Here is a 14,616-nt window from a genome sequence, read left to right as displayed (position 1 = left end):
CCAAACTACACAGAGGCATGGAAACATTTCCGGAGTGTCCATGTGACGACTCCTGCAAGCCTTTATGCATTTTGGAAAAAAGATAAGTAAACGTAAGCCCAAGGATGGAAGAACTATCCGCCATGTCCCCCCAGGGTGAGCTTTACTCAAGCCCTGAAGGACCCTAATAAGTCCTGCGCTCTGTCCTGGATTCAGCCAGTGACCACCTCCCACAGTCTCCTGGTTCCAGTTCCCTCTCTGAAAAGTGGGTCCCTCCAGCTGCACTGTCCCATGACGCCCCCTTGCCCATGGTCCTCTGGGGAGAACGACAGTCCAGCAAAGTCGTTTTCCCACTTCTCTTTCTCAGGACCAATTTTATAAGTTTCACTACAGAACCAGAGTACAATTCTGAAACCCAAGTCCAAGATTTGTCTGTGTCCTGCAGTTACCTATTTACAGTGTTCCCGCCGTTCTCCGCATCCCCAGTCAGGGTGGTTGGCACTCACAGGAAGGCGTGTGGCATCCGGACACCCCGGGCCAGTGAGAGAAGTGACGCAGCTGGAGCAACACCGTCCTTCATGCTTGTGCTAAATCTCCACACCCACGGTCCTCACTGGGGACGGCACAGCCCTGCGGCACAGCGGGGCAGCCCCGGCTCACAAACAGCAACTAGCGCCAGGCCCGCGGCCTCGTGTGCAGAGCCAAGCTGCTGGCACTGCCCGGGGACCCTGCGATCCAAGGAAACAGGACTGGCCTTCAGGTAGTGACTGATTTCAGGGAAACAGGACAGGGCCATCGGTTTAAAGCACTGCTTATATAAAGGAGCCACCCAGCATCTGAGCCCACCTGAGGGAAAACTTTAGGACCCCGGGACAGGCGTGGAGTCAGAAAACATGTCCACAGTGTCTTCGAGCCTGGGGGTCTTTCTGGGGGCCACACACATTGCTGCTGCATCCCCTCCCCCTCCCCCAGGCCTGCCCTTCCTTCCATAGCTTGTCACTTTCTGTCCCCATCGGAAACTATCGGTGGTGACCCTCTCCACCAGAGAACCCTCAGGACACCACGTATCTCCCAGTTGGGTCTTTGTCGGTCAACTTGACACCGAGACAGCCTTAGAATTGCTGCTGAAATGGGTCAAGGCTGAGTGTGAGCCAGTCCTTTGGCCTCTCAAATAATAATTTTTAAAAGGCCAGAAGTGGTAGCTTAAGTGCAGGATGCAGACTGGCAGTTGTCTCAGTGCCTCGTTTATCAGACTGTCCACCGGGCCACTCAGGCTCTCCCTTAGTCAAGCATCCAAGCTGACAAACCAGAGCTGTGTAGCTTCCTAGGGGGTCCCACAGCTCCCAGCAGGACCAGAGTGTCATCTGAAGCACAGGGAATTCCTACAGGCTGGTCCCAGTGGGAGGGGGAGTGAGTGGGGCTCCAGAGGCCTGCGGGGCCACCCTATGCTCCCAGCACACCCAGGGGACCTGGGTCGAGTGGCCAGGGGCCCATGGGAGGGGCAGCAGGCCCGGAATGTGTTCCAGGGGCCCAGGGTGGCTGTGTGTGGCCGCAGGACGTGTCCTGGGCATCGGGCCGTGGAGCAGGGTACATGCTTACCGCCCAGTGCCGCTCCACCCCCTCTGCCCAGGCAGGGACACAGTGGGAGAAACTGCTGGAGGAGGGACTCAGTCTGGAGAGGGAGGAGGCCCCATCACATCGGCCTCCAAGTCGTGCCTCCAAGCTCAGCAGAGCTGGGGAAACCAGGAATGAGCAGAACAGCTCTGCCGCCCACCAGCGGCAAGGCTGGGAGCAAGTTGGAGCCTCAGTTTCCCTGCCTGTGAGTGAGGCTCACAGTTATGCCCATGGCAAGGGCCTGAGGGAAGAGATGAGCTGACTCACGTGAGCTCTACCATGCTTTACAAGTGGAGGGGGCCGAAGGAAACCCTGCATCCTCGTGCCTCAGGCCTGCTCCCTGGGCTCATAACCTGAGCTTTGGAATGCATATTTTGAATTCATGTTGAACAAAATTTGATCCCCAAATACTTTTAATTTTCTAAATTGATTCTCATGCAAAAAACATCATTTATATGTTGCTTATCGCTGAGATAAACACTGACTTCAGAGCCCGCAGCCACTCAGGCTGCAGGTGCAAGAGGAAAGCAGAGCAGGTCAAATGCTCGGTGCTCATGGTCCCTAACCTTCACTCCACTCGATCTTTCCCTGTCACGCTAGCTCTTGGCCTTGCAAGTGGGGCCCGAGAGGCTGTGGAAAGGAGAGCCATCCCGTCTGTTTTTATATGTGTGCACACCACACACAGAGAAGGCTCCTGCTTCCTCACGGAGCTCAGACACACATGTGCGCCCGCAGGGCTGCAGGCCTCCCGGAGGGGAGCGCAGGGCCGGTCCCCCCAGCACCCTGGAGTCTGCGTTGTCATAGGCCAAGAGGCAGGGCCTGAGGCAGGGCCTGAGGCAGGGCCAGCTGCTGCCCGCATCCCCCTCAGCCCCCACTGCTGCCAGGTGTCTTGGTGCCAGGCATTTACACTGCCCCTGAAACCAGAGCCATTCCAGGAAGCGGCAGGATAGCCTGATTAGTTCAGATCCACTGCGGAACATTCTAGAAGATTGAAGCTACTATCAGCTTGGATGCACTAGACCCTCAAAGACCAAGAACTCCAAAGAAGGCTACACAAGAAGCCTTGGACCTGCTCCAACCCGTCCTTGCCCATCAGCTATCTCCCATTCCCCCATCCTGGCCACAAATCCCCAAAAGTGGAAATGTGGGTCCACACACTTAGGAATTTTGCAGAAATAGTGCTTATTAGAATTTTTAAAATCTCTCCTTAGCTCCTCAGTCTTGAAGCACCAAAGTTATCACGATTCAAGTCTCAGCGCATGGTGAGCGCCTTTGAGTGGCATTGATCCAGGAGGTGGGCACACTTTGGGGGGTCACAGGGCCAGGGCCAGTGTCGCAGCCCCGGCTAGGAGGTGCCAGCACACACATGAATCCTCGGCCTTCTAAAAGGCACCTGCCCAATCACACGGTAATCTCATCCCAGATACATTTTAAGGTCATAAACATTGCCAACTTCCCAACACCAGAAAATCCATCTGGAACTCAGTGTTTTACCTGAACCAAGGGAGCCACACTCCACTCTGCGTGGCGCACATGCCTTTTCAGGGAGCGACAGGGAAACCTGCTAAAGAGACAACCAGTCACCTCACCCACCAGTCACTCCAGAAGCGGAAACTGACATTGACTCTCGGAAGTCCCCAGCTCCAGGCGAACACGGACCCAGGAGGAAGGGTCGGCTGGTGCTGAGGCCTCCAGCACAGAGCTCTGAGCACGTACAGTTTGTACACGTGCTTTCCTCCTACTGAATGTAAGGGGTGGGGGCAGTTTCACCAGAAGCTCCTGGAGCAGTCTGGAATCAACTGGTCGGCCCGAAGGACATCCATCAAGGCTCTGTCCAGCTACCCCTCCACAGTTGCTCATTTATCATTACACAGATAGAAACAAGGGAAGCATTTGCCAGTCAAGATATTCATTAGTGAGGCTTATTCTGTGCCATATTTGCCAGCTAAATGCATCCCCAAGAACCCCTGGACAACCGGAATCCTGGGGTGAGCATCCCTGTGCTCAGCACGACCGGACACAGCTGAGGTAACGCCTGCTGCCTAGGGCAGCCGCGGGGGCCCCAGGTGCTGGACACCTGTGCGCGCAGGTGTGATGCAGACAGCCCGGCGGCGTCTGAGGAGGGACACCGTCAGAGCCAGCGGTCACACTGCCCCGCACGCGGGCCCGGGCCTCCGGGGAGGCCTCCTGCCTGATTCTCTCTCAACGCCGTGCCAGTTACTGGCTCTCCCGCTCGCTTCCGCTCCCCGTGTTGTGCTTGATAGGAAACTTCGGGTCATCCCTTCCTGGCGGACTTTCCCAGTGGAATGATCAGTTGAATTAAAGTTTTGCCCAGACAACTACAGTCAAACTTTTCTCATTAAAAACATACAACACAGAACATTAGTCTTACCTCTTTCTTAGTCTTAAAAAATAGAAATATAGAGGGTCATTTGTACAGGCTGTGTAGGTATGTACACCCTACTATGCACACGAGAAATCAGAACAAGTTTTGGAACCTGCACGTTACGAACGCTTTCCTCCTGGGGCTTCAGAGCGCGGCTCCGGGCCTGTGGGCAGCTGCCGCGGTGCTGTAGCCGATGCCCGTCCACGGGAGAGCCGAGTCCTCCTGTCCATGGTGCAGCGTCCAGGGGCGGCCGGCCGGTCACGGGTTCCGCTCCACGGGCTGCTGGAGGCAGAGCTCGCTCCCGGCCGAGACGATGGGCAGCCTGTTCTCCAGGTGGTGGTTGATGAGGTGGCTGATGCTGTCGAAGATCCTGTCCCTGGTTCGGATCTGTGAAGGGCACGGAGGGAAGGTCAGGGTCGCCCACAGGCATAAATGACAGAGCAGGCCCTGCCCGGTGCCAGCCAGACCATCTGAACTGGAGGATCAGTTCCCGGGAGCCTGGGGCTCCCCGTGCTCTCAGAGATGGTATCTGCACAGACCCTGGTCACTGCTGCTGGCCTGTCATTCTGTCTGCTCATCCGTCCCCCCCTCCAGGACTGAGCCGCAGCCGCCCCACCTTCTGCAACCAGGTGCCACAGAGCTCCCTGCCCCCTGCCAGGCTTCCTCATGGGACCCATCACAGAGGCCTCTGTCTGCTGTCCTGCACCATCACTGGGGCCTGCAGGCTCCCACGCCCCTCCCACCTGCAGGCCTTTGCATGGCAGTCCTTGGGCCACCCCCCCCCCACACACACTGAGCTGGTACACTCGGGTACAGACCACACTGGAAGAAGGCAGTAGGAGGCCTGGCCAGGATCAATCTCCCAACATGCTTTGGACATAGCCCCCTGGGGCCTGCTTCTCTGAGAGGGAGTTGGAGATGGGGCAGGGGGCAGGTGCCTGGCTACACCCATTCCCCCTCCAGGCCCTTAGATGGCCCTTGTGGTGGGTCTGGGTTGCCTGGGTGCCCCAACCTCTCTCTCCACCTTATTGCTGGGAGCCTCTCCCTCCCTTATGGCAACCAGCTGTCTCTCACCCCTCGCTCAGGGACTCCAGGGGCTTGTCTATTCTCCTGTTGACCTAATATTCTCCTTTCCCCAAGTTCTTAATTGCACCCCCCTTCCCTAGGGTAGTCACTCTTGTCTCCCCCCCCCCCACCATCATCTCACCAATGGGACACTGCTCTCTGGGCTTTGAGCCACCCATCTCGCTTCCACCCCAAAGCTATGCTCCAGGTGTGCACAGGAACCCTTGTCCAGGGCCCTGCTCTGGGCTCTACCAAGTATCAGCCAAAGGCAATAGCAGAAACTGAAATGACGCAGCACGTTTTCCTCTCCTGGGATCCAGTTCTGAGGCAGGCCCCTCCCCACCCATCTCTGTGTGCTCCAGAGAGAAGAGACCACCCAGGCCAGGGAGCCCTGACTCTTGCATTATGCCTCAGTAAAGATGTAAACTCATGGACACAGTCAGAAAGGAATCTTTTTACAGGACTTTCTGGCATCTTCCCATGGAGGTTGTTTAGTCTCCTTGGAGCTCCTTAGAATGCCCGGCGCAGAAGGACCACCTGAGTGGCGCGGGCAGGCCCCTTCCTTGGAAGCCGGGAGCCCCCAGGAGCTCAGCTTGAGCCTAGTGTTGTGAGCGTGCTGCCTTGACATTGACTTCTTCCCCCCACTTCTTAACAAATAACACTCATGCACGTCTGGGGTAACGGGGATTGATGACAGGAAAGGGTCAGGGACAGCGGTCTCAACCTGGGCTCATGTCAAAATTACCTGAGGAGCTTTGCTAACCCCGCACCCAGGCAGACTCCATCAGGAACTGGAGGTGGGGCCTGAGCACAAACGTGTTTTCTGCTGCACCCGTGATTCCAACTTGCCACCCAAACTGAGGGCCACTGACCGGTGTTTAGGAGTACATGGTTTGTCTAACACAAACACACAGGTACACAAAGACACACAAAAGAGGAAAGTCATCGATTTACCATCTAAAGAACTAGCGAGTTCACTTCATTCCCATAAATACTCACTGAAACCCGGGCTGGCTCCTGCCCAGAGGATCTGCAACCCACAGAGCTCTGTGCCCATGTGCCCACAGTGCCATGGCTGGTTAGAAACACTCCGCAACCCAGACAAACCTAAGGCAAACCTCTCCAGATACCTGAAAGGATTCCGCTGCAGCTGTGACACACGGAGTGTCTCCCAGACAACTGTGTGAGGCTCTGCACAGCAATGAGGAGGCCACCGTGAAGATAGGGGACCAGACTAAATATGATATAGTGGGAAAGAAGAAAGACTTGAAGGAGTAATCTAAAATTCCACCCTAGGAAGCTAGAAAAAGAAAAGCAAATTAAGTCCAAGGTAAATAGAAGAAATAAATAATAAAACTTAGAGCAGAAATCAACGAAATCAAAATGAGAAATCAATAGGGAAAACTAATGATCCATAAAGCCAATTTTTAAAAAAAGATAAAATCAATAAGCCTTTAACCAAGCAAACCAAGAAAAAGAAAGGACACAAATTATTAATATCAGAAATGGAAAGAAGGGTCATCACTGTAGATCTCAGGGACATTAAAAGGATAGTAAAGGAATATTGTAAACAAATCTAGGCCCAAACAAAATTCGGTAACTCAGATAAAACAAACCAATTCCTTGAAAGACCATCTGCCAAACTCCTAGAGCAGGAAATAGACAATCTGAATAAGCCTATATCTATTAAAGAAATTGAATCAATAATTAATAATCTTCAAACACAGAAAACACAGAGGCCAAATGGGTTCACTAGAATAGTCTACCAAACATTTAAAGCAGAAATTGTACCAAGTCTCTACAATCTCATTTAGAAGGTAGAAGCAGAAGGAATGCTCATTTGATGAGGCCAATGTTACCCTAATATCAAGCGCAGAGGTAAGCCAGTACAAGAAAACTACTGGCCAATATCTCTTATGAACACAGATGCAAAAATCCTCAACAAAACATTAGCAAATTGAATCCAACAATGTCTAGAAAGAATTATACACCATGAACAAATGAGATGTATTCTGAGTATGCAAGGCTGGTTCAACATTTGAAAGTCCATTAATGTGTCCATCAGACCCACAGGGTAAAGACAGGGGAATGGAACAAAATAGCCCAGAAACGCACCCCATAAATATAGTCATTGATCTTTGATGAAGGCGTGAAGATGATACAATGAAGCGAAAACCATCTTCTCTTGGTGCTGGAGCAACTGGACATAACATGTAAAAAAATGAATCTAGACTCTGACCTTACACCTTTCACAAAAATGAACTCAAAATGGATGAGAGGCCTAAATGTAAAACACAAAACTAAAATTCTTACAAGATAACATAGGAAAAAACTAGATGACTATGGCTTTGGTGATGACTTTTTCAATATGACATTAAGGACACAATTCGTGAAGGAAATAATAGGCTGGACTTCATTAACATTAAAAACTGCTCTGCAAATGACACTGTCAAGAGAATGAAAAGGCAAGCTACAGACTGGGAGAATATATCTGCAAAAGACACATCTGATAAAGAGCTGGTATCCAAAATATACAAAGAACTCTTACAGCCAACAATAAAAACAACAACAACAACCATTTAAAAATGGGCCAAAGACCTTAACAGACAACTCAGCAAAGACATCTGGATGGCAAATAAGCATATGAAAAGATGCTGCAAGTCCTCTGTCATCGGGGAAATGCAAATTAAGCCAATGAGACACCACCACACACCTATTACATCGGCCAAACTCCAGACACTGACCGCAGCAAATGCCACTGAGCACGGGAGCCGCAGGACCTCTCGTTCACTGCCGGGGATGCAGAACGGAACAGCCGCCCTGGAAGACACTCTGATAGTTTTTTACAAAACGAAACATACAATCTTATCGTATGATGTGGCGATCGCTCTCCTTGGTGTTTACCCAAAGGAGTTGAAGACATATGTCCACACAAAAACCTGCACACGAATATTTATAGCAGCTTTAGTCATAACAGCCAAAAGCTGGAAGCTGCCAAGGTGTCCTTCAGTGCACGAACGGTAAATAAACTGGGGCCCAGCCAGACAAGGGGATATTATCCAGCGCTAAAAAGATATGGAGCTATGAGGCCATGAAAAGGGTGGAGGAACCTTGAATGCACATTACTAAGTGAAACAAGCCAGTCTGAAAAGTCTACACACTGTGTGATTCCAACTATACACCTGGAAAAGGTAAAACTATGGAGACGGTAAAAGATCAGTGGTGTCAAGGGCGAGGGGGACGAATAGGCGGAGCAGAGAGGATGATTTTCAGGGCAGGGAGACTATTTTGTACGATACAATAATGGTGGCTACATGTCCAAACCCACAGAGTGCCCAACACCAAGAGTGGCCCTAAGTAAACTCTGGACTCTGGGCGATGGTGTGTCAGTGCAGGTTCGCCGACTGTAGCAAATGTACCATCTGGGGGGATGCTGATGGGGGCGCCGTGCGGGCATGAGTGGAAGCAGGCAGAGGGCATGTGGGAAATCTCTGCACCGTCCTCTGAATTTTGCTCTGAACATAAAACTTCTCTAAAAATAAAGTCTTTTTTTTCGAAGAGTAGACTAAATATTCAAGTTGATAGTGTTGGGTGGGCTAAGGCTTTGCAGGCGAGCAGGGGGGAGACAGGCTAAATGTAGTTTCATAAAGGAGAGAAGGCAACGTCTTTAAACAAGGCCACCTTGGGGTTCCCAAAGTTGTTCATGGCAAGGAATTTCTATTTTGGTTTGATTTTTGTAAACCATTATTCCTAAAAGTGTGTTGCCTTTTTAAGGCAGAAATTCCCTAGGTCCTACAGCAGCTTAATGAAGGTAACTTCTGCCTGGCCTGTGTGGCTCAGTGGTTGAGCATCAGGAACCAAGAGGCCCTGACCCAGGAACCAAGAGGTCACCGGACCAATGCCCAGTCAGGGCACCTGCCCGGGTTGCGGGCTCAATCCATGGTAGGGGCCTGCAAGAGGCAGCCGATTGACGTTTCTCTCTCATTGATGCTTCTATCTCTCTGCCTGTCCCTTCCCGTCTCTCTAAAATCAATAAATACATATTTTAAAAAAGAAAAAGAAAAAGTATACTTCCCAGGCAGGGACAGAAACGCATGCTCAGCTGCACAGGTGTGTGGTCAGCTGGCATCACCCCCTCAGTGTCCACCGGGGAGGCAGGGGTGGGGTCAACCTCAGAACCTGTTTTGGGAGTAGAATGTCCAGGTTTAGGGCTTGGAGGACACAAGAGAGACCAAGTGACATCTCTAAGCTCCCCTCACCGCCACCCCTACATTTATTCTGGACCTTTGCTCCATCAAGGTTGAGTAAGCAAAGCACGGACATCTGTCGGAAGGGGCATTGGGGGCCTGGTGTCCAGGCTGCGCTTTCTACCCTGGTGAGCCCAGTGGTGGAAGGTGGAAGGTGGAAGTGGGGCCCGTGAGCATCGCGGCGATGTGGTGGGGCCTGGGAGGTGTGGGGGCTGGTTATCCAAGGGGCAGGGACAGCAGGGCCAAGTTGCAGGCCTGGGCAGACCTCGCACAATCACATCCCATTTGCTTGTGCTTCCCTCCCAGACGCCAGGCGGGTGGGCCAGCCCTTTGGAACTCAGATTTGTAAGGAAAGTGTGACAAACACAAGGAATCCACCTCCAAGATGACTTTTTAGGGCCTGTGCAGCTGGGTGGGACAGAGCATAGTCTCCAAATGGAGCACTCTCAGCCCAGGAAAACCCACTCTGGCCTGCTAGTGACCACCGCGGGCTCACCTCTGAGGCCACCAGGGTCAGTTACTGCTCAGAAAACTGCAGAAAGCCCTAATTCGGCTGCTAAAGGAGGAGAGCTGGGACCAGTGCACTCGATTTGTCCCCAGAGCTGTGTGCGCCAGTGACCTGCAAGCCTAGAGGACCCCCCAATGGCTCACACAGCAAGGAGCCAGGCCCAGGATGCCAGTCCAAGGTGGGCACATTCGTCGGGCAAAGCTAACCTGACACCTTCGCAAACATCCATGAGCACAGAGTAAACAGTGAAGAGGAGCCAAGAGGGCATGAGCAGTGGCGCCCCTCAGGCCTGTGGGCCCCCAGGCCCCTGCGGGGTGCTCTGGGTCTCAGCCCTCACAGGTGAGGCTCCGCCGGCACCCTAGGGTGGAGGCGTGTGCCTCTGGCGCCCTCTTGTGGCCATCAGGATACGGGGCAGGGAATTAGAAATGCGCTTTCCTTCAGGACGCCGGGCGCTGCCCTCCCCAAGCAGTTCCTTCTTAGCCACGCAACAGCCCTGTAGCTACAGCACCGAACGCGCATCCCGTGAATGAGGCAGAAAGCGGCAGGCCCAGAGCACACCAGGGGCCCCATCTTGCTCCCGGGGCTGTGAGAAGCTGGACTGGGAGACCACCCTCACTTGATGGCAAGGTGACAGGTCACATGACTTATCCAAGGCCACAAGTGACAGTGACCAAACTGGCACTGTAATTCCTATTGAACAGACTTGTTCAGAACAAAGGCACAGTGCCAGTGATGGAGGCCAGGAGGTCATCTAGCAATCTGGGCAGACCTGGGTCTCCTCCTCAGCTGGGACCTCTGTCCCCACCCCAAGCCCTGGCAGATCCTTGTTCCTAGCTGAAGCCATCCAGGAACCTCATAGCCTCAGGCTTTGCTCAGGCACCTTGACATTCCCCCTAAGTTCCAGAGCCTGGAAGAAGATGCCAGGGAGTCTACAATGTGGGGAGGGTCTCTCCTGCCCCACTGCCCACCCAGACCTGAGCCCCACAACTCCCTCCACTCACAGCCTGCTTTGTGGCCTGGCTGAGGTCTTCTGTGGCCTCGAGGGTTTTCCAAGGCACACGATGGCTTGCAGAGAGTCGGCCCCTCCTGGCCGTGACCTCTGCAGCAGGAGGGCAGGCACTGACTTTCTTATGTGAAGCACACTGCAGCAAGAGAGGTCAGCCCGGGACTCAGGTGCCCAGGGCTCAGGTGCCCGCCACACCCAAGCCCTGGCAGCAGCAGCTCATTCAAACGCAGTGCAGTGCCCACCTCACTCTGCTGGCCCTGTAAGGCCAAAGGAATAAGTCAGTGATAAGTGACTCAGGATATAATTTTAGACACAAGAGGACAGACTAAATGACTCTGAAGATATTGAAAAGAAAAAGAGAAATGCTCCCGACCTGACTCCATCCCTGAGGCTGCTCCCACAGGCCCAGGCCAGGCCTCCTTCCAGCTGCTACCTCAGGGCCAGTAGCTTCGGCACGTCCCAGAGCTCAGAGCCCGGCCCCAGCACCCAGACCCCATCTGGAGCAGTCAGTAAGCAGTGGAAGGCACACAGTTTCCACTCGGCAATGAATTTAAGAATTTTAGATGCAGAGCCAGCTGTTTGCATCCTTACTTCTCAGAGTGAGCTGCTCTGCTAAGTCTACCCCTTTACAGTCAGAGCCCAACTAATTACCATGAAAAGCGGATGAATAAATATTGAAGAGAATGTGTTCCTTGTGTATTTTGGTGTCCTCACAGCAAGGAAGCAACATCTCATTTTTAATTGGTCTTTCATTTCCATTTTCCTTTTCAGCTAAAGCTGGCCCCCAGAGGATCAACTGAACTAGATCATTAGATCCAGCAAGAAGCCCCAAAAGAAGTTACTAATAGGTGTGACTTACAAATTTCTCCTCCAAAGTTAAAGCTGTGTACACGGCACAGCGTGGGGCTGGCACGGACACCTTGATTAAACACATCACCACAGCCCATTTCCTCTTTACCATTTACGTTACCTGGAAACTGCTGTGTGAATGTATAATATGTTACTAGTAGTACATATCTCTTTATAGCATACATTTGTCTATATGAACTGAGTGAACAAAAAAATTAATAACCTTTGGACTATAAGATGGTATAATTTAGCTAAATGTTAATTTTTAATTTTTTTAAAATACCTAAAATTTTCAACTGAAAGATGTATATTCTCACTGAATTGCTTAGGTATTTTCTCTCCTGTTTTCTCTGGATAAAAACAACTGAATTAACAGAGAGCTTATGCAAATGGAAAGAACTCTGGGCTGATTCTGTTTAGAAAAACCTGATTTGCTTGTTGATTGTGGATGATACCATTCCTGCAGCTGTGAGGTGGTACCTCATTGTCATTTTAATTTGCATCTCTCTGATGATTAGTGACATCGAGCATTTTTTCATATGTCTCTTGGATGTGGGGAAAACGAACCCCAGTAATGGTCCAGCCACTGTGGAAAACAGTGTGGAGTTTCCTCAAAAAATTAAAAATGGAGCTGCCATTTGACCCAATGATCCCACTTCTGGGAATATATCCTAAGAATCCTAAAACACTAATCAGAAAGAATATGTGCACCCCTGTGTTCATAGCAGCACAGTTTACAATAGCTAAGATCTGGAAACAGCCCAAGTGCCCATCAGTAGCTGAGTGGATACAAAGCTGTGGGACATTCACACCATGGAATACTACGCAGCTGTAAAGAAGAAGGATCTCGTACCCTTAGGGACAGCATGGAGGGACTGGAGAGTATTATGCTAAGTGTAATAAGCCAGGCAGAGAAAGACAAATATCACATGATCTCACTCATATGTGGAACCTAATGAATATAAACTGACAAACAAAAAAGATCCAGAGACATAGAAGCATGGAACAGACTGACCTATTTCAGAGGGAAGGGGCCGGGGGAGCTGGAAGAGGCTAACGCAAAGCTTATATGCATAGCCCATGGACAGACAATACTGCAGGGAAGGCCAGGGGAGGGGGCGGGAGCGGGGGTCAATGAGGGGAAAGGGGACATCTGTAATACTTTCAATAATAAAGATAAATTTTTTTTTGAAAAAACCCTTATTTGAGAATCTACATCTGCCTTATAGCTCGTGACCCTAAGCACCCCACGTCATCTTCTTGGGCTCTCAATTCCTGAGAAGTCCCGAGGTTAATCTATGCACTCACTTGTCTAAGGCTTGTTGAATATCTACTATGTGTCAGGCTCTATTCTAGGTGCAGGCAGATACCGAAGTGAGCAAGACTACTACCCTCATGGAGATTACAGTCGGGGTTGGGGGGGGTGGTTAAATAATAAATTAGCAAAGAAGAATAGGGATCTCAGAATAGGGAGACAACTCATAAGCAGGAGCTTCGGGAGGAAGGACGCCCACCAGCAGAGGCTAAGCCAGTTTCCGAGGCGGTGACCACCACAGAGCGGTGCCCACGCAAAAAGTAAGACAGACCATCAGGGAACAGGGCCGGCCGTGCAGACGCGGACCCGTGACACCGGGAACTGAGTTCGTCACAGGCGGGGCATCAGCACCACAGAGAAAGATGCATTTTTGGCGAAGGGTGACTACAATAATTGGCTCATTACATGGAGATTTTTTAAAATGTTGGATCTCTATCTTAAATCATTTTCAAACATAACTTTAGTCATGAATGCAGAAGATAAAGCTATAAAGCTAATAGGAGAAAATATAGAGGAATACAATATATCTGTGATTTGTAGCTGAGAAAATCTTTTAAAATTCAAAACATAAACCGTACAGGAGGAAATTGATGGATTGGCTACATTCCAAAGAAATACTTCTATTTGCTGCAGTGTCTCTGACAGAATTACCCAATAGGCGGGAAAGTGTGGGAGATCATATGGAAATTCTGTGACCAAGGAACTCAGCAAAAATGCCCGGTAAGGAGACTAGAAGAGAAGCGTGTTGGGGGGGGGGGGTCGGAAACACACACGTCAGGAGGAAGAGCGGATGAAGCGCAGTCCAAGAAGGGCACTGCCCACAGCGGGGCCCCCTTCAGTCCTCAGTGCCACCAGGGGAGCAAAACCAGGGGGATGGTGTCGTGGAAGGGGGCACACGGGACCCCTCGTGCTCTGCTGGGCGCGGAGGCAGGCCAGCCATTCTGGGCGCAAATGCAACTGCAGTGAAATCAAAGGCACGTGTATGCTGTGACCACGAGCTCTCCACTCCTGGAACATGCCCAGGGACACTGTCCCGGGTACAGAGGGAAACGTGCACAGGGGCTGGTAGTGCCCCCGGTGCCTCGGCTCCTCGTGAGAGCCCAGCAAGTGCCCAGGCAGCCCCCCGAGTTACCTTCGGTGTACACGAGGCACCACTGACGGACCTCAGCGGCATGTGCCGAGGGGCAAAGGAAAGCTGTAGCGCTTACCCCGGAGGGGGCAAGACCTGATGTACAAAGTGGATGAAAAGAATTCCCCCCAACAAACAAAACCCACGAAGAATGAGATGGGATTTGTGAAACAGCACCATGTTTGCAAATCCTAAAGTGCACAGACACAAAATACATGTTTTCCGCAATGTGCATGTGTTTTTAAAGCCCCGCAATGAAAGAAGGGAAGGCGGACAGTATGCATGTTCTCACGGGTGGCCGCCCAGGCCCGGGAAGGGGCGGCGTAGACACAGATGCCTGGAGAGCCGGGGTGCGCGGGTCACTCGGTCGAGACCCCTGAGGCAACGCGTCACCTCAGGGGCACGGCCGCTCCCCGAACCCGCAGCCAGGCCGTGTTGGCCGCAGCTGGAGGCTGCGCCTCGCCCTGCCGTCGGCCCGGGCGCAGTGCCCACCGCCCGTGGGCCAGCGCGCCTGCTGC

General features: G+C 51.8%; 1 protein-coding gene across 3 annotated transcripts in view; it reads right to left on the bottom strand.

The window, feature by feature from the left end:
• Positions 1-3,804: 3,804 nt before the first annotated feature.
• Positions 3,805-14,616, bottom strand: part of SHC3 (SHC adaptor protein 3) — a 116,431-nt gene continuing 105,619 nt past the window's right edge. For all 3 annotated transcript variants that reach the window (XM_087822527.1, XM_087822529.1, XM_087822528.1), the window contains one exon: positions 3,805-4,366. In XM_087822527.1, the coding sequence (XP_087678653.1) occupies positions 4,238-4,366 (129 nt within the window). In that variant the 3' untranslated portion in view covers positions 3,805-4,237. The remainder of the gene's footprint in view (positions 4,367-14,616) is intronic.

The sequence above is a fragment of the Miniopterus natalensis genome, chromosome 12 (genome assembly GCF_054644295.1).
Source record: "Miniopterus natalensis isolate mMinNat1 chromosome 12, mMinNat1.hap1, whole genome shotgun sequence".
Lineage (NCBI taxonomy): Eukaryota > Metazoa > Chordata > Mammalia > Chiroptera > Miniopteridae > Miniopterus > Miniopterus natalensis.
The sequence above is the reverse complement of the archived record's forward strand: the minus strand, read 5'-3'. Positions and strand labels throughout refer to the sequence as shown.